Below are 27,547 nucleotides of genomic sequence, written 5' to 3'. Positions count from 1 at the left end.
GCTGTATTTTACTCACCCCCAAGGCATCCATGTATATATGACTTTCTTCTTTCAGACGAATCCAGGCGGAGTTATATATTTGATCTTTCAAGCTCTATCATTGCAGTCAGCAGGTGTTGCATTGCTTCAGTCCAAAAGAAGTGAAATAAAGCTCCCTTCCATAAAAAAAAAAAGTGTCTCACACGACTCCTGGGGGTGAACAAAGGCCTCCTGTAGAGAATTTATGCATTTCTGTAAGAAAAATATCCATATTCAAAACTTAATAATCACTTCAATCTACAGTAGTTGCACTCACTTCTGTAAACAGAAGCAGTTCCGAGGGAACGACGTATGAGATCAGCTCTGCTCAGAAGTGACACACTTGGAAACGCAGTGGAGAGATCAAAACAAAAGAATGGTCACTTATTTGAAGTACTGTACAAAACAAGGATTTGTAAAGAAGAATGTTGGAGGATTTCGATATAAGCCAAGAGGAGACTGGATTTCCTTTGCTAAAGTAAGATAACTCTGCTTCCTTTGCTTCTGTTTACAAACGTAGGTTTTCAGGAGACTCCCCAGTGTTCTGTCAATTTGTGCTACCCTGTCAGATTTTGCTATGTCCCATTAAAACAGTGGATAGTAAAATTCGACAACGAAAAATGCTACTGGTAAAATTATGGTTTATTAACATCTACACCTACCACAACCCTAAACCTACCCTTGCAGTAATGCAAATACAGAAATGATGTGTTATATTCGCGGTTGTAGCAAAAAGGGATACAGCTACTGGAAACCAACAATAAAGTCTACACCTACCCCTAAACCTACGCTTACAGTGATACAGATATATTAAATGTTGTTGTTTAGTATGACAAAAAGGGCACAATATTGATGTGTGAATATGCAGTAAACCATGGTAGGAAAATCTGATGAGTAGGATGAAATGTCTGCACATGTGTAGTGCTGACCTCATATGTTATGCTCCCGGAACTGCTTCTGTATACAACTATGGGCTCATGCTAGATTAAAGTGATTATTAAGTTTTGAATATGGATATTTTTCTTACCAAAAACGCATGGAGTTGCTTCAGAAAACATGAAACCGCAGACTACTCTTTCTGAGATTTTAGCAGTCATGTTTGTGTTGCACATCATAGAAGACAATAGGAGTTTCTCAATGTCAAGGATACTTCCTTGGCAGGATTGGTCCTTCCAAGTCACTTCCTTCAGAGGCTAGACAAGGCTCCTCTTTAGCATTTGGAGAACACGTAAATGGAACCGGCTAGCAAGTGCATGTCATTGCGTCCAAAATCTGTGTTCACGCCACCTTATACAATTACTAAAGTTCATTAGCAATTAATATTTTTACAAATTTATTTTTTATTAATTATTATAATTATAATTATCATTATTATAAACGCCACAGAATAAGCCTTAAAGTCATCAGAGGTGCAGCAGCGCGGTTATATATGTTTTCGATGCAGAGTGCAATGTTATTTATGTTTTTATCTCGATTGTAGCGAAATGAAACTGTCTGAACGCAGCTGTGTGTGATCTCTATTTGTCTCCCCTTTCCCCGACCCCTCCTCCGCTCCAGTGCTGAAAAAGGGGGGTTTCATGACCCTTTCACCGCATATGGGCACCGTTAAACCCACAACGTTTTTCTGTGGAGGTCCCTCACAAAATTAAAATGAGATTCATAAGCACTGTGTAGCAGCCAACTTTTGAGGAAATGAGTATCACGCATTTCACACCAGAACCATAATGATCCGCTTGATTATGTTGGGTGAGTTCTTTTTCCTCAATTTTACTCGTTATTTTTACTCACAAATTAGGCCTAATTATGTCTTATTATAAAGGGTATAAAAGGTCCTTAGAATTCCGATGTTTGTTATAAATTAAATGCAAAAAATGGCAACAGTATAACAAACATTTCACGCAATAATGTAATGATAGATGTAGCCTATTTCTGTAGCTGACTATCCAACCAAACAAGAAAAACATACGCAGGCGGTTTTTTGCTGTCGATGTATTTATTTGTTGATTTTTTTTCTTTCCCCTGTATGTCTGTTTTTAGCGTTGAGCCTTAACATAGTATTTGGCAATGATGAACTCACCGTCTTCACAGTAGGCTGCAGAGAAGACATAACTTTGCACTGTACTTTCCTTCAAAACTGTCAGAACTACACCTCTATTACGTGGTACAAGGTGAGCCATTTCCATCTATCAAATCTCAGATGACCACTGCTGGAAACCACAATCTGTTTGTCATGTTTACGTCATGATGACTTTCTCAAGCATTTGGTGATTTGACGTACACCTGGCATAGGCTAAGTTAAAGTGCCTGCAAACATGACCGCATTGCTTAAGTAAAAATCTGTTTATGGTTTAGGCATTATGCGTTTCACATTTAAAAGTCCATGACGCGAAGCAGTGTAATGGAGAAAAAAGAAAAAAAACTTCAAAAACATGCCGGGCCGCACCGCGTTTTTAGATGCAAAAGACGCGAGACCTGCGCGCGATGATCAAACACTGGCACGCACACATTTACATAAAAACAATGGAAAAGCAGCGTAGGCGAATCTAAAATACGTTCTATGTAAATGGCGTTTAATGTCTGTGGCTTTTAACAGGAAACATGTTGACACACATTAATTTCCTTTACACTCATTCCTCTTTATTTTCTATTCACATCTAATTTTACCTACACTTCCATATAAAAATAATTAGTATTAATATCAATATGATAAAACCTTTATAAATGCCTATAACAATAATGATCGTAGTAATTATAATAATTTACTTATTTTAATTAACAATTACATTACAATTAATTTACATTGTCCCATTTAAAATGAATGTAAATTTGATTCTTTGTGATTTGAGAGCATGAATGTCTATGAATCCTGTAATTAAATCTCAAAGATTTTTGTTAATTAATGAATGTGATCACAAAAGAAGTATATTTTAGTAGTATGTGCTTTAAAAAACGTATGAATGAGAACTTCACAACTAGACTCTTGTATTTAAAGGAAAGTAAGTTGAGGCACAATTAATTTTCATGACCTTATTGGTGCTGCAATATGCAATTATATATACTCACTGTTTTATTTTTTTGCTTTGGTTTTCCTTTTTTTAAAGTTGAACAATAACAGCGGTGACAGATCTACAATGAAAATCCTCAAAAAGTCAGAAAGTGTCGTCCAGACTGACAAACCCAACGATTCTGTGTCACTGGAAAAAAACGCAGCTTTGGTCTTAAGGAAAGTTACTCAAGCTGATTCTGGGGTGTACACGTGTTTAATTAAAGCCAAAGCTGGTGGAAAGAACTGTCCAAATTGGGTTAGACTTAATATCTCAGGTATTTCATACATTATTAAACAACTGTGAAAATGAACAAATTCATATTCGGCATAAAATGTTATACAGAGTATTGTACATTTTCGTCTGGTTTCCTGTGTATAAATACATATGGCTGTCAATTCCAGATGCAGACAAACAATATGGCTTTGCTTTGTTATTTTAGTCTTTTACGTGCAAAATTCACTTGTTTGAGATAATTTCTGGTTAGATAATTGTGCCCCAATTATCTCCCTAGATTGTGTGTCAACACCTTCACCCGTCATCTTTGAATTCTCCACCAAGTTTATTAATGGATCATGGTCAAACATCAGCGTCCCATTGCCTCATGTGAATGACTATTCAGTGCTTTTTGTCCTGTGGGGTTGTGTAGGACTCGGTGTGAGTAAAATCATCCTCAGTGCCATTTCCATATGCGTAAGTATTTCTAAATGTAGCGGATTTATCTCCATTTCTTCTGCGCATTTTATTTGAATTATTATGTTCAGCAAAGCCTAAGATGTAGCTAAACACTGACAGGTAAGTAAGTATGTAAACAAGTTTAAATGCAAATGCTCTTAAAGAGAACACTATTAATTGACCCTGCAAGTCTGATCCTAGCTGTTATTGTGAAAAACTATTTCTAAGCTATAATGGTGATTGCATCTGTTCTCAGGTTTTCAAGAAACTCAGAAAACTTAAAAGAAGACAGACTTGAGACCAACCACTGTTTATCATCACCTTGTTTGTTTGCAGTTGACTCACCATACTCTGCAAACTCTGCAAACTTGTGTAAAAGACCATTGGATGGTTTAGTGATTTAACATGTTAATACTTAATCTGTGAATTTACCTATGAATCATGATACTCTGAGGAACTGATACTTTATATCTGTTATATTTATTTCCAAAATGACATTCCTGTCATAAGGGCAAAAAATGGAAGAACATTTTCTTAAACTTTAAAATTATGTTTGGAGGAACTATGCATATTGAAAGTTTTCTGATGCATAATCCATATTTAATACACTGCAAAAGAACAAATTTTTCTTCATTATGGATTTTTCTTACTAGTGTTATTCTTGTATTATTTATGTACATTTGTAGTATATTTACTAAAGCAAATTGTAAAACAAATATGTATTGATTGATTGTATCAAACAAATTTGTATCCATATTACTGGTTTAAATTGGCCAGTAAGAATGTTAAATTAGTTTAAGCTTTTATAAATATTTCATTCTCTTTGTTTGTAGGTGTTGTGTGTGAAATTGGTTTGCTCCATGTGTGCAAATTTTCAGAAAAACTAAACATGAGGTCATCCTAAAATAGGTATACTGTGCTTTTGCCCATGAATTGTTGAATTCCCAAAAATGGAAATTAGGCTGCTCTTTACTCACCCACGAGGCATCCAGTTATGACTTTCTTCTTTCAGACGAATCCAGTAAGAGTTATATAAAAAATTGTCTTTGATCTTTCAAGTTCTATCATTGCAGTCAGCGGGTGTTGCATTCCTTCAGCCAAAAAGAAGTTAAATAAAAAGCGCCCTTCCATAAAACAAAGTGTCTCGCACAGCTCGGATCAGTGGTTCTCATACTTTTTTCGCCAAGTACCGGCTCAGAAATATGTCTCTCTAAGTACCACCATAACGACCAACATTAAAATGACAGTGGCACAATGCATAGTTAAACATTATAAATAACATTATCACTGCATTGTGCATAAATCCAGGTAAATAAAATACTTAAATAATCATTAAATTATAATAAATTACTTAAAAGTTAAATAAAAAATTATGCAGTAGGCCTTCTTACATGCAAAAAAAAGAAGAAAAAAAAACCTTAAACTGTACTTAAAGATTAGATTAAAGTTTTGGCTTTGTTTTTATTTTTACAGTTTTTATTTAACTTTTAAGTACAATACATTTTCATTTAATCTTTAAGTACCATTACAAAAAATAAAGCCGTAAGGTACAGAACAGATTTTATTTAACTCTTAAGTGGAAATAAAACTTGGTAAAATTAAATACATTAACAGGCTGTATATGTGTAGCTGCAAATAACAATTAATCATAACAATCAAGCAGTACCTTCAGACTGATGACAAACCAGCTGTCCACCAAAGCCAAATAATTATAAAAAAATATATATATAATAAATTGCTGACAGTACAATAGCCTACTGGACAATGGAATCTGCTGAATTTACTCTTAAATTTTGTGCAGGTGTTTTATATCAATGTATTTCTGAAGGAAACCAAATGTCTTCAGAGAATTGGATGTCATTTCCATTTCATCTTGCATGTAATGTTTGTGAGTAGATCACTGCTTTGTGTGAAGCTGTTACCAGGGAAACCTCGATCTTTACCACCCCAACAGCGCTTCCTGCTGGCAGAAAATGAGTTTGCATGTAAATGACACACTGGACTATGGTATAAATAAATTCAACTTTCACTTAAATTTATGTTTAAATGTTAGAATTAAAGAACAATAAACATAACACATATACACTTATATGTACATAGTAAATTAAGTTGTTGTTGACATCCTATCTACAAACCCAATTCCAAAGAAGTTGGGACACTGTACAAATTGTGAATAAAAACAGAATGCAATGATGTGGAAGCTTCACATTTCAATATTTTATTCAAAATACAACATAGATGACATATCAAAGGTTTAAACTGAGAAAATGTATCATTTTAAGGGAAAAAAATAAGCTGATTTTAAATTATGGCATCAACACATCTCAAAAAAGTTGGGACATGGCCATATTTACCACTGTGTGGCATCCCCTTCTTTTTATAACAGTCTGCAAACGTCTGGGGACCGATGAGACCAGTTGCTCAAGTTTAGGAATAGGAATGTTGTCCCATTCTTGTCTAATACAGGCTTTTAGTTGCTCATCTGTCTTAGGTCTTTTCTGTTGCATCTTCTTTATGATGCGCACAAAGTTTTCTATGGGTTATCCTTCTACACAGCCATGATGTTGTAATTGATGCAGTATGTGGTCTGACATTGTCATGTTGGAAAATGCAATGTCGTCCCTGAAAGAGACTATGTCTGGATGGGAGCATATGTTGTTCTAGAACTTGGATATATCTTTCAGCACTGATGGTGCCTTTCCAGATGTGTGAGCTGCCCATGCACACGCACTCATTTAACCCCGTACCATCAGAGATTCAGGCCTCTGAACTGAGCACTTAGAAGAACTTGGGTTGTCCTTGTCCTCTTTAGTCCGGATGACATGGCGTCCCAGTTTTCCAAAAAGAACTTCAAATTTTGATTCGTCAGAGAAAATGCCTGCGCTTCTAGATCATGTTTAGATATGACTTTTTTGACCTATAGAGTTTTAGCCGGCAACAGCGAATGGCACAGTGGATTGTGTTGACCGACAATGATTTCTGGAAGTATTCCTGAGCCCATTATGTGAATTCCATTACAGTAGCATTCCTGTATGTTATGCAGTGCCGTCTAAGGGCCCGAAGATCACGGGCATCCAGTATGGTTTTCCGGCCTTGACCCTTACGCTCAGAGATTGTTCCAGATTCTCTGAATCTTTAGATGATATTATGCACTGTAGATGATGATAACTTCAAATTCTTTGCAATTTTTCTCTGAGAAACTCCTTTCTAATATTGCTCCACTATTTTTCACCGCAGCATTGGTGATTCTCTGCTCATCTTGACTTCTGAGAGACACTGCCACTCTGAGAGGCTCTTTTTATACCCAATCATGTTGCCAATTGACCTAATAAGTTGCAAATTGATCCTCCAGCTGTTCCTTATATGTACATTTAACTTTTCCGGCCTCTTATTGCTACCTGTCACAACTTTTTTGGAATGTGTAGCTCTCATGAAATCCAAAATGAGCCAATATTTGGCATGAGATTTCAAAATGACTCACTTTCAACATTTGATATGTTATTTGTATTCTAATGTGAATAAAATATAAGTTTATGAGATTTGTAAATGATTCCATTCCTTTTTTACTCACAATTTACAATGTCTCAACTTTTCTGCAATAGGGTTTGTAAAACATTATTTAGCCAAAAAAAAAAAGAAAAACAACAACAACAATAACGTTACCACTCTAATATGTCTTGCAATATCTGTGCGTGCAAAGGTTCTGCACAATCCTCTTGTTCAATATTGTCGGGGTCTGAATCCGGCTCAAACAATATGGCAATACCATGGACTGTATAAAATACTGACGTCATCCTTAACTATACCAGATCAGTCGAAACTTGCTGCTTTGGCAAAGGGGCAGGGCAGTACTGAAACACTGTCTAAACTGCTCTCCAATCACAACACAATTTAACTAATCACAATTAGTTTTTTGGAAGATGGGCCTTCATCAAGTCCGGAACTAATCGAGCCGTTTGTACCAGGCTGGGGAGAAAGGTATTGTAAACATGTAAATTATGTGAAAAATAATGTGTTTTGCACCACCAAGCATGAGAGCATGTTCTGGTACACCACCAAAATAAAATCAACCCCTTTAAACATTTCCAATGTGGTTTGTGCATAGTTTCTGTATTTGGTTGTGTTGTGAGAATTTGCAGTGCATGTGCTGTCACATTGATCAAGATGTTTTCTGAATTTGCTGCCATTTTTTCTGTTTGCATATGTTTTTCATTTGCATCATGTTTAGCTCTCGGACACCGTATTTACTCATATTTTTAAGTAGCACTGTACATTAGCGACACTTATCTTTAAAGAGACAGATACAGTAAAAAAAAGAAAAAGTGCTATGATTGGCTTGTCTTGGAAATTCCTGTCAGCCTATTATGTTCTAGTCATCACTGATTGGTTGATTACCCCCCAATGCGAAAATATCCGCCTGGTGGAATTAAAATGGACAAACCGCGGATATAAAAATATATCCAAAATTGACACCAGTAATCCCTATATAGTTAAAGCAATATATCAGCAAGGAGGATTCAAATCTGGATGATAAAAAGCAAACAACTCACACACTCCAATATCATCACTTTTGGTCCCATCCAAATTAAAATGAACTTGAAAGTTGGCTGTATTGTGTGTGAGCATTCAGCAGTTAAAATAAAGCAGTAGGCCTATCTCCATGTTTGAAATCATAATGACACTTTGTTTACTGAAGGTTTGTTGACAAAACCGATAATAATAATTGTGTAACAGAAGAATTAAAAAACAATAACTTGTAAAAACGTTATGCTTTATGAATGTAGGCTATTTATGTCATGTGTACATTTGCATAATTTTTTTATAAACATTTTAAAAATGTCATATGGTAATCCAAAATGAATTTATACAGTATATGACGGGGAAAAAATAAATTATATGTTTTCATCAGTTTGTGTTTTTCTTAAAGGGTTAGTTCAGCTAAAAATGAAAATGATGTTATTAATAACTCACCAAACCCCGTAAGACCTCTGTTCATCTTCGGAACACAGTTTAAGATCTTTTAGATTTAGTCCGAGAGCTTTCTGTCCCTCCATTGAAAATGTACACTGTAAAAAAATTCCTATAGAAATTACAAGGGGATTTTGCCAAAATGTAACTTTAAAATACATTAATATGCTGTATATCTGTCCTACAGTAAAATACAGTTCATTTTACAGTTAACTGTTACATTTACAGACATTTATAACAGTGTACAGTATACTGTCCATGTCCAGAAAGGTAATAAAAACTTCTTCAAAGTAGTCCATGTGACATCAGAGGGTCAGTTAGAATTTTTTGAAGCATCAAAAATACGCTTTGGTCCAAAAATAACAAAAATTACGACTTTATTCAGCATTGTCTTCTCTTCCAGGTCTGTTGTGAGTGCATTCACAACGCTGCTGACGTATGACACTGCTCACATATTTTCTGGCACGCCCAATAACAAAGAACACATCAGCAGTGTCATATGTGAACAGTCACAGCAATCGTGCTCACAACAGACCCAGAAGAGAAGACAATGCTGTATAAAGTCCCAATTATTGTTATTTTTGGACCAATGGGTATTTTCGATGTTTCAACAAATTCTAACTGACCCTCTGATGTCACATGGACTACTTTGATGATGTTTTTCTTACCTTTCTGGACATGGACAGTATACCGTACACACAGCTTCAATGGAGGGACTGAGATCTCTCGGACTAAATCTAAAATATCTTAAACTGTGTTCCAAGATGAACTGAGGTTTTACAGGTTTGGAACGACTTTAGGGTGCGTCATTAATGACATCATTTTCATTTTTGGCTGAACTAACCCTTTAATATTATCTTTTCTTTTGTTTTCCTAATCATTTTGAGATCCAGACACATGATAACAACAGCACAAGCCGTCACCACACATGGGATTATGATGAATTTAAAATGATGATTTGCTGGCACCATTACACTTTGCATTTTAACATCAGTTCTCACCTGCTGAATAGTTTCTCCTTCCTGAATCTGGAGGCCATAAGGTGCATCTTCAAATACTTCAGCAGAACCAGGGAACAGAAGAGAGTTGTCCTCTCCCACCTCATAGGAATGATTTGCAAATTTATAGAGGGTTGTAATATTTTTTAGCAGATCCACCAAAACAAGTCCAGTAAGCTCATCAGAACCCTCTACAACCTGTGAAAAGGGTTAGCTTAAATACACTCCCCTATCCAAGCCAATACACTAAATGTATTGGATTTATAACTCTTGTTTTTGACTGGAACGAATGTGATTATTGACAGGTGAATCACCAGGCTGTCAGCTACTCTAACAGCTGCTCGTGTATTTGTAATACTGAACAGTCAGCATCTTTGTACAAGGTGATACTCCAGTGGTGCTCTTTATAGATACTGAGAGATGAATCAACTGGACTGAAGGAAAGAAATTATATCAACATTTGATGCTTTTATGAAAACGCACTCAAACAAGCTTTTTTGTTTCGGAAACACGAACATGGAAATTTATAGAGCTAGTTTCACATTAGTATTTATGCATTTCTTTCTTTCTTAAACATTTTGCTATTAGCCTACGTAATAAATTAAGTTGTGCATATGCATAAAATGTATTAGTAAATGTTGAAATTAACACAACAGGGAAAGTGTTACAATTTCATATAAACAGATATCCATCTATACAAATATGCCATAGCATTTAAATATTTCAAAGGGTGAATTAAGGGTAATCGGGATATGCAATCAAATGAGACAGAATACCTGTACAGTATTTATTTTTTCACCTGATGAGTGAACAAAAAAAACAAAAACAGGAGGCAGCCTCAAACAGGAAGTTGATCGTGAAATGCATGAAATGACTTAAGCTTTTGATAGTTTTCATAATTAAGGTCCTAAATTTGTTATAGCTACTATATACAAACTTTCTAAGGGAAACATATAATGCACTACTTCTACTAATATATAACTATCCCTTAAAGATCTTATAAATGCCAGGATCTGACTGTGTTTACAAGTATGCTCACAAAGATGGGCATTTTGGCGCATAGCTGTCTGGTTGAAACCATCTTGATGCATGTACCATGCTACCAAAATGAATCTGCTCCTCTACATAATCTCCATGAACTGTTTAAAATGATAAATGATAAGCTTACATCATTACACGCATAACATATTTCTACCAAGTTATCTCCCAACCATTGAGTGAATATAGAGCTTGTTCAAACACTAAAAGCAAAAGGCCTATACATCCATCAAGTTAATAATCAAACTAACCTAAAATCTTGATTGTTTAATATTTATCCATAGGTTAAAATATGGTCTTTATTCATTATTCATAAATAAAAATCTTAATCTATTATACATAAACAATGTTTAGAACGTATTTATAACCCTTAAGATCCATAAAGTACATACATTTGCTATAGACAGTAAATACATACAATTCTAAAGTATGAGAGTTTTAACTTGGCTAATGGATGCGAAAAAACTAAAATGATCCCATTAGTTTTTTGTGACTCTCAGGCTTTCCAGCTTGACCTTGCTTCCCCTTACTTCCTGTTTTCTTCTTAGTGTTCTAAAAATGACTCGATCACACACCTGTGAAAGGAAATTTTATATCAGCCAGGCTTCAAAAGCACTGAAAAACACGAAAAAAAAAAAAAATGCAGTTCTCCCACATTCTCCTAGCAGTCAGCGTATGGTTTGTCATTTCAGTCATCTCTGAAATCTAAAAGGATTGTCGGTCTTTATAGCAAAACGGTCATGTGGTAAATAACTGTAAAAGCTCACACGTACACACAGCACACGCACACACAGCCGCAACATTGTGTTTTCTACAACACCATCACAGGATTCTGCAGAAAAAAAAAAAAAAAGATTTCCTGTGAAAGATACACAGCAAAATCTTTGTTCGGTGGGCATATGTAAGTGAGGGGGTCCGTTTGAAGCTTATGAGCCTCACCATCTCGGTTTCCTGTTATGAAACTTTCTGGAGAAGCTCAATGCAAAAACAGGTCAAATATGTTAACTTTCAGTCTGTAAGGTGCGTGTTTAAATATGCAGTAAGCATTTTACAGGACCACCGCTTTTTAATTGAGAATCGGGCCAGAGACACTTTGAAGGGTCGTGGCATAATCATTAAATGCCTAAAATATCTAGATTATAGTTTTGTCAACTTTTAGGAGGAGACTACCATAACTAGATGGACTCAAAACAGACACGACGTGGGTCTCATTTTGAAGGCTGCAGCCTCTGGTGGTCACATTTGTTGGCCACATTTCAGAAAAGTAACCATTTCATTGCAAAGAAAGAAATTTCATATAATTTTATAACTGTTACTTTTATTCCTCCAGTCTTCAGTGTCACATGATCCTTCAGAATCAGAATATATTCTAATAAGTTGCTCAAGAAACATTTCTTATTATAATCAATGTTGAAAACAGTTGTTCTGGTTAATAACTTTGGGGAAAATTTTATACTTTTTTTTCAGGATTCTCTGATGAATAGGAAGACCAGCAATTTATTTGAAACAGAAATGTTTTATGTATGTCTTTACTGTCACTTATGATAAATAATAAAAAAAACTTAATTGCCACAAATTTTTGATTAGTAATCTAAAAAGATCTGAATATCAAGTGGCCAAGCACTAATTTAATTTGTTTGATGTTTGTGTGAAAAATGCAGTGCAGTTTGTTTCCCAGAAATCTCTGCGGGCCTTTTGATTGACTTATTGGAACTGATATTATACTCACCCCCACAGTTATAATGCAAAAGATGACTTTGGACAAGCTGATAAGAGAAAAGCCAATGACAGCCCAGGGAACAGTTAATTCTGCTACAGCAGGACAGGATTCAGCAGGGATCATGGTCGTGATGGGTTTAACTGTGCTCACATTTAAACATTCTGTAAATTAAGAAAACCATTATTTGTTTAATGGGATACGTAGTTTTCTGAGATACTGCATGTAATGAAAAATATAATTAGAGGTTTAATTATAGGCATGCAGATTTTATGGAGAATAAACTAGAACTAGACTGGGCTCTAAATTACCTGAGATATTTAATCTAATTGATGATTGGTCATTTCGACCTCCAACCTCAGCAGCCAGGTAGCATTTATATTCTCCAGAGTCTGAAGACTGCACATTATGTAACACCAGGGCCTCATCAAGTCCCAGAGAAAAAGATGTTACATTACTATAGTATGTATATTCTTGGTTTTTCCTCTTGATGATAGGACTCTAGAAAAGAGAGACATGGATTTGTTAGGGGATTTTGTTGTGATGTTTTCGGTTGGACAGGCAGACCAGGTCAAATGACAAATGGTATGTCTCTGAGGTGCAGAGGTTAAGGAAATGCTTGGTTTGCTGGCTAACCTTCACATTGCACGCAGGTTTTTTTTTTTTTTTTTTTTTACTTTCAGAATCCTTTACACAAAGGAAATAAAACGGTTAAACTGCACAAGCATTGCAATAACGTCATTTAAGTAATTCAGTTAAAACAAAGGTAACTCACCTCTGTTTTATACCACATGATGTAACGGTACATTTTGGTTCGGTCAGTAGCTTCACAAGGAAGTCTGATGGTATCATTACAGTTACCCATAATAAAGTCTTCTGATGTCCCACAGTGCAATGCTGCTATTGCAAACAATAGCAATTCTGCAAAGAGAAACACATAATGAAAAATAAACATTAAACTAAATGTGCATATAACATAAAATCTATTTAAATAATAATTCTATGTATTTAAATAATAATTTAAATGAAAAACAAAATGCTCTATTTGAAAGTATTGGGGTGATAAAATGGCTCCCTATAACGTGGCATTCAGCGTTTACATATTTTTAAATATTCGCTGTCAAAGCAATGCTGTTTATCATTCAGTCAAGGCTGAAACCAGCACTACTTTCATGTGCCTCATATCATAGCACAAATTCAGGTTTTGGTATTTTTGGTTTTTGGTTTTTACATGCAGATGTGAAAGTCAAAGGCAAGCGGCAACTGTCTGGTGACTAAAATTATTCAAGTGAAGAAAAAACTCATACAGGTTTGGAGCAACTTGTTAGTGAACTATCCCTTTAACTTTACTATAATGTTTGTTGCAGTCGGTGTTGAAAGCGGAGTGCATTCTTCCTTACCGATACAACAAGGATGTTGTAAGCATCTTATTTTGTTGACTACATGATTCTAATTTTCAGTTGTTGTCCCAGCACATGTTAAATACTTTTAAGGATTTACTTATGTTATATTATCAACCTTACTCTATTTCTAAGTTTATACCACTGACCTAATACAACTCAAAAAAAATTTAAACAGTCAACAGGAACAACATGGAAACAAAAAAAAAAATGCATAGTCAAATGAGGTACGTATGAATATAATAAATAACCTACAACATGTTTTAAGGTACAGTGCATAGATCAAACAAGAAAAACATATTTAGTTGTATATATATAATATTTAAAAGTTAAAACCTTTAAATTACCATGAAACATCATTCACAGACCCGAAAGCTTGTACAAAATAATGATAGATTTGAAGAAAAAGAGTGGGTCCTAACTCAAACTCATTTCTCTATTTATCAGAACAGAGGAATTACGAAAAGAGAAGACTAAAGTGAATGAAACGGTTTTCACTTGTGTCTCTATTTCAGCCATTTATTAGACTAAATGAAACATACAGGAAGCACTCATACGATAACATTTCTGTGAACCTAATATCAGAATTGTTTATTTTAAAGTATTTTTAAAGTAGCCTAGTTAAGTCTGAAAGAAGAAAGTTTGACCTTTAGGCTTCGATGAGTTAAAAGTCAATAGTTCTTAAAGTTAACATAGTCTGATATTTTGTTGTTGTTAATAAAGTCTTATATTTTCTTACCTGAAATCTTCAGATTTCCCATTCTGAGTTCTTTACAGTAGGTATATCACAGCCATCAGTGATTACGGTTAACAGCTGTTTATTATCTCTATTAAACTCCATCGGAAATTACCCCATCAGTAAAACACGTGTTCAACACGTCTCAACGCCGCCCTCTACTGTGAGTGAAATGGTGATAAACAGAAGCTACAACATATGAGAAATGATTTCAGTCAATCATTTTTTTTTTTTTTTTTTTATAGTTTTAAAGTCAAACATTGACTTCCATGCTATTGACTGTTCCCTGGAGCATAATAGGATGGGTATTTCAAATATATGACAGAATCATAAAACGGTAGCCTATGGTATATCGAGAGAGAGAGAGAGAGAGAGAGAGAGAGAGAGAGAAGAAAAGCTCTAATTTGCCTATGTAATATATTTTTGGTCTAGACTTTCAGAGCAAAAGTTTTTTGTGATTAATTATATTATTATTACAAAAATAATAACTTAAAAGTCAAATAAATAATACATTAGATTAAAAACAAGTTGCCATTAATTAATTGGTTAATTGCAACGTCATTCTAGTTATCCTTATTCAAATAATGCACATTCAGATAACGTTATGAACATTTCTAACAATATTAAATGATAAAACATACACAAATAAATACAAATAAATAAATATCTACACACATAAATATGCATATAATATTTTTAATATCTAAAAGCTGATTTTCTCTCATTGATTCACTTCGCATATTCATTTTCATTTTGATTTGACTTCACATAAAATTGTAAATTGTAAAATTGTTCTGCTCTGTTCTGTTCATAATGCTTAATTTGTATACTTAAACACTTTTATTTAAATAAAAGTTGAATATAATATGAAAATTCATATTACAAAGATATGCAAGAAATGCATTATACCTTATATCTCTACAAATATTTTGGACCCCTGCACAAACTTTTAACGTTACAACTGTAAACCACTGTTAGTTCTTGTTTAAACCTATAAAGAGACTATCAAATGCAGGAAAACTGCTTACTTGATATTCATAAATATGTTCGCACTATTGCTCAAGTAATAAAGGCAGATTCGCCATGTTTTGATATAAATTTCTGTTAAATATAATGTGATATAAAGGAAATACTGTCAACAGCTGCACACAAAAGAGCAAAGTGGAAAAAATGAGTGTTTATCAGAGTTAATGTTTTCACCGTTTACTGTAATAGTAGGTGAGATGGAAAAAGTAACTAATTTGCGTCACTCAGTGGTGTGCTTTTTTACTGAGTCTGCACTTGTGGTTTATGAAAACAGAACGTTACAGTCATCATTATTTTGAACAAATGTTATCAGTGGTCTTTTAAAAGTATTATTTAAACACATTCGCAATGTAAGTTTTTTTTTTTTTTTCTCATAAAGACTGACATGAAGCAGCCACATGCTCCTGTTGTGGAACTTCTCCTGTTCCTCTCTCACTCACTTTGTCTTGCTCTTTTGAAGTCTTTGTTTTCCTTTAAGTCCCAGTCACAAATGGCTGAATCACAGAGCCGTAAAGCTGCTCTTCCACGGCAGTAAACATGGCGTCTGTGAAAGTGGTTGACGGTGGACTTGCTTTTCCTCAGTCCGGAACTCACCCCTCAACCGCGGAGATCCTCCTGCCCGTAATTGACCGTATGACATGCTCTCCTCCATCCTGTTGTTCTTCATATTGGGGATCCCCTGCTTTTTTCCGTTTTCTTCCCTCCTTCTCTCCCTCTCCTTCTTTTGTCCCAGTGTTTGTTCGAGTTTTTCTTGCTGACAGGATAGCGAGGGATCAGGATATTAATAGGAGGCTGTATGAATAGGAAGAGGAAGACACAGCTAAAAGGTTGTGATTAGGCCATCTGGATTAAACAATGCCTGGGTGACTTCAGGACGGACACAATAAATGAGAGGACAGCAGGGGGAAGTGAGAAAGTAGGGGAGACTCTGCTTCATGCAGAAACCAATACATACTGGAATCTATACAAAGATTCTAGTTTGTAGCTCGGCCTTTATAAACCCATAGTTTTAGCATCCGCTTGTTAAATGTTGTACAAAATTACAGTGACTAGTTACTGTACTGCATACTGTATGCACACAATGAATATTGACAAACACATCATATGTGTCCATGAGCAGTTATAATCAAGATTTAGAGAGTTTTGAGCAACATTGTTTGTCTGTCGAAGTTGAATATACTGTATATATAGTCACAAGAACATCAAAGTCTTTCATTCTACTAATTTAGCAATAATGAATAATGAATAATAAATAAATTACCAGAATGCCCTGCATCATGAATACATTTGCTATTTTTTGTTTTATTTTGCTGTTTCTGCTGTTGTTTTAGTTAGCATGTTACTTTTGTTACGTGTTTTGTAGTGCTTAAAGTTTTTCTTTTTACGTAAAATGATGGCAACTCATACAATTCTTCACCACACAGAACGTAAAACACCCTGTGCCCTTTGATCAATTACAAAAAGTTATAATTTCATTACAGTACTGTACATTATTGCCATATATAATGTTGGTTACAAATTACAATTACATTTATGAGTCCATCATGAATAGCATATTCTTTGGATATTGTATAGTACAAAAAAAAATATAGTATAGTACAGAACATTTTCTTGTTTTAACTGCTTTGACTGTGGAAATTTGAAAAGGGAAAAGAAATACTCTTTTACAAGATACTGTTTTTGATGAATTTGGCATCTGGATACCAGTGAGATTTGAGTTGACTAAAATAAAAAATAACTGTCACAGTGTCAGTACCCTAAGGTAGAAAAGCTAAAAGGTACTTCTTAATATCTTATTTACCCCTAAATGGTGCATAACACTGCCTTAAAATACATATAAGTATTTTAAAGGTATATATTAGTACCTTTTGAAAGGGTACCATTAGTGACAATTTTGTATCTTTTTTTCTAAGAGATATGTCTATGTACATGTAAATGTATGGAAAGACAGAAGAGACTGAATGAGATAAACAAGAATTAATTAAAGTCCCTCTAAAGACAATATTTAATATGTGTTCTGAGTTTGTCACAACACAGAAGAAAAATGTAGCCTGTTATTAACCACTCAAATTTGAATGATGAAAAAATCTGCCAAGTAAATCAATTAAGTGATCAAAATCTTGAAAAAATGGGCTGTGTCCTCTGTTCTCAAATGCTGGGGGCGTGCTGGAACATCGCCTACTTGCGGGAAAGCTACCACCTCTTAAGTGTCAAATACCACTTCAGCCTGAATGGATGCTCCTAGTGTGTTACTAACTGTACTGACAACTCACGACTGAGCAGGTGAACTAAGTGCTCTAGTTATATAGTGTTAGAGGAGGGGCCATGGCTCAGGGGCTCCAGTGCATCATCGAACCCCCTTTTTAGCCCCACCCACAAAATCATGAACACAAAATTGTTATAAAACTGTTTAACGATCTTATTCCACTATTCAGTATTAGTAAACTCCAAAAACCTCAAATGCATTACTAGCCTACCACTATTGTTTACAACATTTGTTTGCAGGTTTCTTTCAAATGTTTTGGTAGTCATGGAGATATTGGCTTATATTATTAATTTTGTCTTTCCAGTCATCGATGTGCATGTGTATTTATCAGGGTATGTGTTTTGTGCAGTCGGCAGTAGTTCCCTGAGGTTATTAGCAGACACAGCTGTGTGTGTGTATGTGTGTGTGTGTCTGTGTGTGTGTGTGAAGGCATGTTTCTGTCAGTGAGCTTGTTCAGAACACACTTTCTGGCATCTGATTGAGGATTTCCTCTAGATGATCGTTACCTCTGCACACACACACACACACACACACATACGCACAAATAGAGGAACGCCCCAAATGTTCCATCAATACACAGCAGACTCTCAAAGCCTCCACAGCTGGGAGATTTTCCCATGCGAAAACACAAAACAAAAATGCACTCATACACACTGAGACACACAAACACACACACACACAAACACATAATAAAAAATGATAATACTGTATATATTTCTATTCAGTTTGACAGTAACAAATTTTCTTTATCAGATACATATTATATGTGAATGAGGAATAAAACATAATTTTGGATTTTTCTATTCATAGATTTTAAATTGCATGACTATGATTTTGAAGTAATAGGTTTTGCTGATACTGTATGTGCATGTTGAAAGTCTTAAAGTTTCATGACATTATTCTGGCATTGATACCATCACCCTGGACGTGTGTGTGTGTGTGTGTGCGTGTGCGTGTGCGTGTGTGTGTGTGTGTGTGTGTGTGTGTCTGTGCTGTGTTTTGGCTGAGAGCTGCATCCATTGACCCAGTTTTGTTATTAACCTTATAAAAAATACTTTGATGATGCTTGATGATGGTGATGATGATAATTATGATGACCTGTCTCCCTCTGCACGCCTCCTGCTGTGTGGGTGTCTTATTGTTTGATTGTTTTCATTCGGAAGCATCGCTAGCACGATACCGAAACTGACCCCTCACCCAAGTCAATTAATGTCTGGGAGTGTCACATCTTCTGCTTGAAGGCATTCCACGCTGATAACTGTGGGGCATTTACATTGTCCAGCAATTCCCAATTCAGGGAATTCCGTTTCCAGACTCCTGAACACTGAACGAAAACAATAAGTATGTGTGAATGAGAGACTTGGAATGTGAGGCAGCAAGCGTGCGTATTAGTGATGCTTCCCCCTTCCTTCTCTTCTCTTAATTGAACAGAACACATAAATTAACAGAAACAGTTTGAAACAGTAACTTATACGTAAAGTGAAACCAGTGATGAATATAAACATACATATATAAGGAAGAAAAAGAAAAAAGGACAGACTGCTTTTCAATTTTATTTTAAAAATAAAAGTGGCACTGAGAGGGAGAGAGAGAGAGAGAGAGAGAGGGAGGGACCAAGTTTAAGCATAAAATGCATGGTGACTGAATTGCCTCTATATATATATATATATACATATATATATGTATAGGACACAACTCTGTATAATGACACAGGTATTACAAGGAGAGGGTGACTTATGAGGACATAATCCATGTCCCTATATTTCAAAACATTTATAAACCATACAGAGTGAATTTTTTTTTTTTTTTGAGAAAGTAAAAATGCAAAAGTGTCCTGTGAGGGTTAGGGTTAGGTGTACGGTTGGTGTAGGGCGATATATATATATATATAGGATGATATATATAGAATATAGGATGTACCCACTTTTCACAAAAACAAACGTGTGTGTGTGTGTGTGTCAATTATGTGATGGGAATTTATTTTTGTCCAACTCTATTAAATTATTCTAAAGTAGATTAAAATGCAGCCAATCTAAAAAAATAATAATAATTTAGACACAAACTTTTGTGTAATTCAAAATATTTTTTGTATGTTTAAAAAAGTTTCAAAAAAATATTTAAACAGATAAGGGAAAGGACAACTAAACCTTGGGAATCTTACATCTTTTTATTTATATTCATCGAACAAAGATAAGCAGTGAAGCATTTAAAATTTTATTAATATCTGAAAATCTTTGACCACAAAATTAGTGCCAGTTGTTTTTGTTTTGTTTTTTCAAAACATATTAGAGTATTCATGCAAAAAAAAAATCATGCTTAATGTAATGTGCTATGTGCCTTTTCTTTGTAATTGTTGGTGAAATTTACCAGCAATTTCAAAGTGCACATTACATAATTGTTGTTTTTTTTTTCTGAAATCTTGAAATGCATGTTTAAAACTGTCTACTAAAGTTTACTTTCATGATACAGTGGTACAAAGCTAGATGTTTAGCTTTTCTCTCTATTATCATCTCAAAAAAATCTTTGTTGTGCAAGTAATATATCAAAAGTAATTTAATAAATATATTTACCTGACTTTACACTGTATTAAATTTTCTCGTAGCTTGTGTGTGGTTCTTTATTTCTCTGGACTCTAATCCATTAATAGGTTTTCTGAAGTAAGTGAATGTTTTACACTCCGGGTCCCAAAGTAGAATTCATTAGAGATACATAATGTTTTTATTTCAATATGAATATAATTTCCATGAAGTTCTCTTTGCAGGCCGGATACAGTCCTGTCAGTGAGTTATGGTGTCTGGGAATCATCCATCTGCTGAGCTGATGGAGCTGAACAGCAGAAAGGGGTGTGTGTGTGTGAGGCACGGTGAGACAGTCACAGTGGGGTCGGACATGCATGTTTTGCTTTCCTGTGTGCCCGTGACAACTTCCTACAGACCAAAAACCTTGGGGAGCCATCTCACATCGGACATATGAGCCAGAAATGCACACACCGGAAAAAGGCAGTTCTTGTCTATTCATAAATGGCAATGAAGTTTCCATGTACACACAAGCACCAGGGAGTCATCCTCAGGTCTTCCACGACCATTTACTGACCTGCTCTAAGTCTTTCAATACTTGTGTGTATACGTGTGTGTGTGTGTGTGTGTGTGTGTGTGTGTGTGTGTGTGTGTGTGTGTGCCTTGATCCATATGTAGACTCTGCCAAACTAAACTCAGAGGAGAGAGTTTCCTTCTGGGACAAGTATCACTAGTCAACCACTTAGTCATGAGTATACGAGTGTCAAGGTTTGGGGTCTGAGAGGAAGGACGTTGTTGGATTTTGTTATGAAATGCTTCTAAAAAGCCAAGTGAAAGACCCAAAGAGACCAAATCAAACCCGATTTATGAATTTCCAAATATCATAGTTAAGCCTATAAAATCTGCTGTGAAATGATGAAATCACAGCAGTGAGAGGAAGATTAGACTGCAGTATAGACGGCTGGGAAACATCAATCACAATTTAAACACTGTGGATCAGCATCATATGATGGGAATTCAAACACAACCAGCTGCCAAAACACTGAAGTACTATCACTGCACACTGCCGAACCAATTCATTAAAACATGTACAGAGAGGTTCAAAATTCTGAGTGCACTTGTAAAAATGTGTCTCTAATTTAATATAGATATATTTTCTTTACAAATTAGATGTTCATAATATAGAAGTATGGGGTTAAATATGACATTCCAGTTAATATTTCTCAGGGATTATTTTAAAGGGGAGGGGATGATCAATAACTAAAAGAATAATGAAAAAGCAAAAAATACATTTATTTAAAAAACAAATGCTTTTAAAACACTTGTGATATCATAGCCCCCCAGAAATATGAGAAATTGCACAATCTGACATGAAATCTTTACAGTGTGTGATTAAACAATCTAATTGAATTACATAAATGACCTAAAAAAAAGATTTAATGTCAACAGGTTCTGGAATAATTTCTAATGTATATTATAATGACATACAATTAGATCTCAATATGTTAAATCCCAATCATTTATGCCATTACTTTCGAAGATAAATTTGGGGCTTTGATTAGACTACATAATAAATATTTGAACATTATATATTCAGGAAACTTTTGTATGTATTATTATATTTTATAATACAGCTTTTTTTCATTAATTCAACCATCATGATTTCTCAGATAAACCTGGGTTGCTATTAGACTAAATAATATATAATTCATAATTTTATATTCAGATAACTTTTTAGATGATTTTTTATATTATAATATATTTAATATATAAAGTATTAAATCTCAGTCATTAATTCAATCATCATGATTTCTCAGATAAACCTGGGTTGCGATTAGACTAAATAATATATAATTCATCAATATATATTCAGATAACTTTTTAGATTATTTTTTATATTACAATATATATATATATATATATATATATATATATATATACATATATATAATGTCTAACATATTTCAATGTATTAAATCTCAGTCATTAATTCAATCATCATAATTTCTCAGATAAATCTGAGACTGACCCCTAGCAGCCAGGGGTCTAAATCTATTCTTGTTGTTGAAGAGACCAATACAAAACAACAAAAAAACACAATCATGGACTCTTTCATATGAGAATCATTCTGTTTAACTCTGGTGGTATGAATGTCTCTGTCTCCGGTCTGATCGCTTCATGTGGGATGAAACAACTACTTTAAAACCAAAGATGAGAGATCAGATCAGAGATCATATTTGCTGTCTCCTAGGGTTTTACTTTCCCAACCAGTTCACCCAGGGTTTGTTTTTTTTATTTATTATTATTAACTAAATAAATTTCACAGAATATATTGGGATATTGACAATTTTACGGATCCATTTTTTGACTCCAATTTTAAACCACCCACTCAGCTTGTATGTACAGTAACCTATGACCTTTATCCAAGCATCCGAGAGCTTGGATGCTTAATCTTTGCCCAGACCTTCGACCCTGCTTTCTCTTTATCAAATGCACTTCTTACTCTTTCTCTTGCTCTATTTTACCCCACCCCACCTTCCAAGCTGACCTCGGTGGTGATTTATGCAGCTCACAGATGCACAGCTGCGGCAGGTCCCCGTGCTGACCGAAGGGTAGTATTTACCGTAACTAATACATCCCAGATTTCAAAAACACATGGAGACAGATGTGTATTAAAGAATAAAAAATCAATGGAAAGCATTTAGATTCTGTTCTAGATTACTAACCAACTTAACAATTATGTAAAGAGATCAACAGTTACGTTTTATATGAATATGAATTGATGTTTACTTTCATTTGAATTATTGATTTGAAGCTCTGCCCTAAATCCCCTGAGCTCTGAACTGTTCTTCCAAGCTATTGGTTGTATTTTCCAGGCCATGTTTGGATAGTCCTCAAGGAAAGGGATACAAACCCAGAAGAGAACCATGTCTATAAGAGCAATTTGGGCCGTTTCAAAAAAAGACAACGTTTAAAATTAGTTTTTAAATAAAGTAATATGAAAATAAATTAGGAAAATTGCTATATTATTTCTTTCACATTACAGAAGCTAAATCATGCAGCTAAGCTATATATATAAAAGTTTAACGTCCAACCAAGAACTGAATTTTGTCTCACCATCATCATTCAGTTTTTCTACAGCTAATGAAAACTTTTGGTTAACAGATTTGTTGAAGAAATCGAGCGCAGCGTTAGTTCAGTCAGGCCACGGAGGCAAGGCTGTGAACAGCTGATGCGGTCAGCTGTCAAATCGCTCCAATCACATCTCTCCTATTAGACACGGGACTTATATATACTTGCCACTACTGCTCGGTAAGTATGCTCAACGACTCGCAACCCTCACTCCCTCCCCATTATATGCATGAGCACATTACTGCACACCTTCTGTCTATTGTTTTGTTTCACAGTATAGACGTACCACTGCCACATCTACATGATTATCACCGTTTGCTTTAAAGAATTTATTAAAAGTCTTAATTATTATGTATTTCTAAATTCATGGTTCCGGGGGGTTAATGTTAAAGCTCTTGTATGTTCAGTTATTCTGGGAGCAAGAACCCCCATAAGGAACCATACCGCCAAAGATAAATTGTGTTCAATAAACTCAAGTAAACTTGCCAAAGTGGTTCCTGTCTGAAATAGAATTAAACATTTTTTAAGAAAAAAAATCTAACTAAAACATCCACAAAAGTGCTTTTTTTTCATTTGCCATCCACGCATAACTGACAGAGGACATTTGAAATTTGAAAAATATATATTTTATTTCACCATGGCTTTCACAATTTATGTATAAAATGTATCAATTCTCTTTAATTAAAAAGAAAACGAAAAAAATATATATCTCATGCACTGCATTTTAAAGGTTTATATCTCTATACAAAGCACACAGAGAAAAAGTACGAAAACTCAGAATCAACTCTTGATTGAATGGCGAGTCTTCGGAAAATCTCCGTCGCGAGGAGTCTTGCTCACCTCTCGCGCTCCCTGAGTTGCGGTTTCATCTCACGCGCTGTGTTGCTGCTGCTACCGGCGTGTCACGCGCAATGAAGTGATTCCCCGCATACGGACGCAGTCAGTCCCGTCCTTTATCTGCGAAAGTACAAACAGACAAAATAAAAGGTTATTAATTTAATGTATTACAAATATATGACCTGTATTTTTTTTTTTATTTAAGCTATGTATTTTTTATGTATTTATTTTTGCTTTGATCTGTACTTTTATTTAATTTGCTTTATTCGAGATTTTAGTCATGCCTTCTGAATGTTGGCAAACAAATACTCGCCTACAGCTTACGCTTTGATAAAGACTATTGACAAGGAAAGAGTAAACTATTTGAGGAAATTAATATAGTTAGGAAATGTGACACTTTTTAATTATCGTCTGGCACAAAAAGAAGTGTCCAAATACATTATCAATCGCCTATTAGAGGGGATCGAATATTAAAGTTAAAAAAAGTTGTTACTGAATATTTTATGGGCATAATTACCACTAATAACATAAAGGCTTCTATTATCTTTGTAACTTAAATGTGTGTTTTTTTCTTTCGTTTTAAGCTCTCAAATCTCATTTATGTGTGATTTATTCTCAAAATTGCCCTCTTTATCTGTCCGTATTAGCGACATCCAGGGTCCTTCACACTTTATGAGGTGCGTGGATCTGAACATCCTGTCCATTTGCCATTTGTAAATGGTAACTATTTTAAAGATAAGTGTTAATTATTAGGCTACTATTTTATATTATTCTCGCGTGTCCATCCATTTGAATTCTCTTACCCCTTTTCTCTGGCTGCTGAGGCAGAAAGTACATATGGTGCGCGGCTGCTTTCCTCCGCCGTCCTCCTGCGCGCTATAAACCGCGCTCACGCACGGCTGTGCGTCCTCTCCTCCGTGACCGTCCCCGATCAGGAGCACATTGGCCAGATGTGAAATGTAACTGGAGGCTAAGCGCAGAGTCTCAATCTTTGACAGCTTTCTGTCCACCGGCTCGGTGGGAATAAGAGTCCGTAACGCCGTGAAAGCAGTGTTGACACTCTGTGTCCTGTCGCGTTCCCGCGCGTTCGCTGCGTTCCGTTGCTTTACTATGACCACACTGCTCACCGTGGAGTTGCGCGACATCCGCCGCCGCTTCTCCGCACTGGGACAGCAGCCGTAGCTCTGCTCCGAGCTGCCGTCGCTCTCGCTGCGGTTTTCATCATCCTCAGACATCATAACAACATCCGAGTACGCTAGATGAGTCGCCATGGGCCGCAGCATGGCAAATGCCATCACTAAAAATGATTTGGCCTCCGATCTGAGTGAGAAGAGCTCGATGCAATCGAAGAGGGAAGTATCCAGAGTATCCAAAATGAAACGATGGCTTGTTGTCAAGCACTAGCCACGCAAACACTGCATCACCAAACCCTGATGTGTGTTTCTCTGATGTCTTTCAGAAGTTGATCAATCTCATCACATGCTAAATATCCTCTTGATGTGCGTCCTTGTAGTCATTCCATGCGCGCGCAGCTAAAGCAGGAGTAGCGCGCGCGGTCTTATAGGATCAGGGAGGAGCAGTCACTGATATGCAAATAACCAAAGCTACAGTCTCACAGACTAGTTAAATCATATTTGAGCACAAAATACTTATTTTTAATAGGCTACTTGATATTTTAGCTAACAAATGGCAAAACATTCATGGATAAAATAAAGCAAGAACAAAAAGTTGCATCTAGATGAAAGTACCAAAACGTATGTTTTTGGACAGCTATAGGGCTACCATACATGGCTGTGCTATTCTTAAAACATGCATTCTCAGAAAAAAGGGTTCAAAAGCTGTCTTTGGTTCGCATCTTTTTAAAGCGTCTATATTGGTACCATAAGGCACACATTAGTTCCTAAAGTCTCTGTAACTAAAGGTTACAAAAAGGTACCTTAAATACAGTGCGATGAGCTTCAGTTCAATAATATTGCCTTCTGCACTGTATGGTACTGCCACAGTAATGTAAGGCTTAGGGTGTTTTATGTTTTATAGATTTATAATTTATAATATTTATATAATATTTATAATTTATAGTATTATAAAATCTTATATTATTGATTTCATTAAATCAGTTCATTATTCCTGGTGTTATATTATTGTTTTTGACATTTCAGTTGTTGTTGTTTTTTTGTTCAAGATCATTTCCCTTTCCGTTTTTAATCATTTAAAAATATATATAATTCGATTTTTATTTTGGCAACTTTTGTCTCTGTCCGATGTACTGTTAAAAATAAAAACGTCTATTTAAATTTAGAAGGCAATTATTATTATGCAATGTGGAAACGAAGAAAATGTGACTTTTTAAATAAAAGAGCTCGTGCAGTAATATGACCCTTCACTGGAAAAAGAGAAGCTGCACCTGCGAGTAACTCTCGACCGGTGATCATCCTCTGAATTTACTGCTTTTATTGCGAGGCCATTTGACAGCGATGCGTTTGAAACAACACCGGGCGATGAACGCAAACGCACTGTAATGCTAGTGTTTATTTACAGAAGCACTTTCCGTCACTTTCCTAAGTGGCTTATTGGAAAAAAAATTGGATAAATAAAATAATTTATTTATTGGTGAATCAAGGTTTTCAAGTCGAAGTGCAGTAGAGATTATAGCTATTATTTATTTTCAAATACGACCCTTTTACTCGAATCACATTGGGCATTACTGGTTTTGTGAAGTGAGATTTTAAGACCCGCTGCGTTTTGTTTTCATTCAGTGGCTCAAAGAGCACGAGGCCGCAGTAAAGAACAGTAGGGGTCTCTGTCTCGACCTTTTTCTTTTGCACCTTATTTTTCTTCTTTTTTTCTGCTTCTTCTCTCATACTTCCAATGTTAATTTTTTGGTCAGTTTTTTTTTAATAGCCATATATAGACAGTCAGATGTGTTGGCTTTCATTCTTATTTCCTACATTTGATTCCTCTGCTTCACACTCACACATTTAGGTTTTCACTTTCCTTCCTGTCGTAATTTATGACTGGCCTTGTCATATATGCATAACTTGTCTCACTGCTTCATGATAATGCTCTCTGTTTCGGTGCAAAGGAATGCAAGACCTTAAATCAACCATATGGGCTTAAGTGACCAAACTCACAAACCTGTGACCTCTCATCTTTGACCTCAGCTTATGTGCTCAAGC

General features: G+C 35.2%; 3 protein-coding genes across 5 annotated transcripts; 1 reads left to right on the top strand and 2 right to left on the bottom strand.

Annotated features, from left to right (window-relative positions):
- Window positions 1-920: 920 nt before the first annotated feature.
- Window positions 921-4,789, top strand: LOC113072104 (uncharacterized). 2 transcript variants are annotated; one of them, XM_026245252.1, is made up of 5 exons: window positions 932-1,764; window positions 2,056-2,186; window positions 3,120-3,339; window positions 3,577-3,755; window positions 3,994-4,789. In XM_026245252.1, exons 1-5 carry the CDS (start codon window positions 1,743-1,745, stop codon window positions 4,033-4,035), a joined length of 594 nt encoding a protein of 197 aa, XP_026101037.1. In that variant the 5' UTR covers window positions 932-1,742; the 3' UTR covers window positions 4,036-4,789. The 2 variants fall into 2 exon arrangements, with proteins under 2 accessions (XP_026101036.1, XP_026101037.1); XM_026245251.1 differs by having other exon boundaries at window positions 921-1,764; window positions 3,577-4,789.
- A 5,689-nt stretch (window positions 4,790-10,478) lies between these two features.
- On the bottom strand, window positions 10,479-14,755 carry LOC113072103 (uncharacterized). Of its 2 annotated transcripts, XM_026245250.1 has the most exons (5): window positions 14,598-14,743; window positions 13,234-13,379; window positions 12,770-12,959; window positions 12,471-12,622; window positions 10,479-11,316 (listed from the first exon to the last, which is right to left on the bottom strand). In XM_026245250.1, exons 1-5 carry the CDS (start codon window positions 14,617-14,619, stop codon window positions 11,221-11,223), a joined length of 606 nt encoding a protein of 201 aa, XP_026101035.1. In that variant the 5' UTR covers window positions 14,620-14,743; the 3' UTR covers window positions 10,479-11,220. The 2 variants fall into 2 exon arrangements, with proteins under 2 accessions (XP_026101035.1, XP_026101034.1); XM_026245249.1 differs by lacking the exon at window positions 10,479-11,316 and having other exon boundaries at window positions 12,279-12,622; window positions 14,598-14,755.
- Window positions 14,756-24,137: 9,382 nt separating this feature from the next.
- LOC113072102 (transcription factor 15-like) lies at window positions 24,138-25,917 on the bottom strand. Its single transcript, XM_026245248.1, has 2 exons — window positions 25,175-25,917; window positions 24,138-24,491 (listed from the first exon to the last, which is right to left on the bottom strand). Exons 1-2 carry the CDS (start codon window positions 25,664-25,666, stop codon window positions 24,426-24,428), a joined length of 558 nt encoding a protein of 185 aa, XP_026101033.1. The 5' UTR covers window positions 25,667-25,917; the 3' UTR covers window positions 24,138-24,425.
- Between the last annotated feature and the right edge of the window lie 1,630 nt (window positions 25,918-27,547).

Source organism: Carassius auratus, unplaced genomic scaffold (assembly GCF_003368295.1).
Source record: "Carassius auratus strain Wakin unplaced genomic scaffold, ASM336829v1 scaf_tig00008539, whole genome shotgun sequence".
NCBI lineage: Eukaryota > Metazoa > Chordata > Actinopteri > Cypriniformes > Cyprinidae > Carassius > Carassius auratus.
Note: the sequence above shows the minus strand (reverse complement) of the source record. Positions and strands in the feature narration are given on the sequence as shown.

Excerpts from the sequence above, each read along its gene's own strand:
- LOC113072102 (XM_026245248.1), bottom strand. The coding sequence starts at position 25,666 with ATGGCATTTGCCATGCTGCGGCCCATGGCGACTCATCTAGCGTACTCG. Across the intron at positions 24,492-25,174 it reads TCAGCAGCCAGAGAAAAGGG|ATAAAGGACGGGACTGACTG; the intron begins GTAAGAGAATTC and ends GTACTTTCGCAG.
- LOC113072104 (XM_026245251.1), top strand. The coding sequence starts at position 1,743 with ATGATCCGCTTGATTATGTTGG. Across the intron at positions 1,765-2,055 it reads GATCCGCTTGATTATGTTGG|CGTTGAGCCTTAACATAGTA; the intron begins GTGAGTTCTTTT and ends GTCTGTTTTTAG. Across the intron at positions 2,187-3,119 it reads CCTCTATTACGTGGTACAAG|TTGAACAATAACAGCGGTGA; the intron begins GTGAGCCATTTC and ends CTTTTTTTAAAG.
- LOC113072103 (XM_026245249.1), bottom strand. The coding sequence starts at position 14,619 with ATGGGAAATCTGAAGATTTCAG. Across the intron at positions 13,380-14,597 it reads GGGAAATCTGAAGATTTCAG|AATTGCTATTGTTTGCAATA; the intron begins GTAAGAAAATAT and ends TTCTCTTTGCAG. Across the intron at positions 12,623-12,769 it reads AATTAGATTAAATATCTCAG|AATGTTTAAATGTGAGCACA; the intron begins GTAATTTAGAGC and ends CTTAATTTACAG.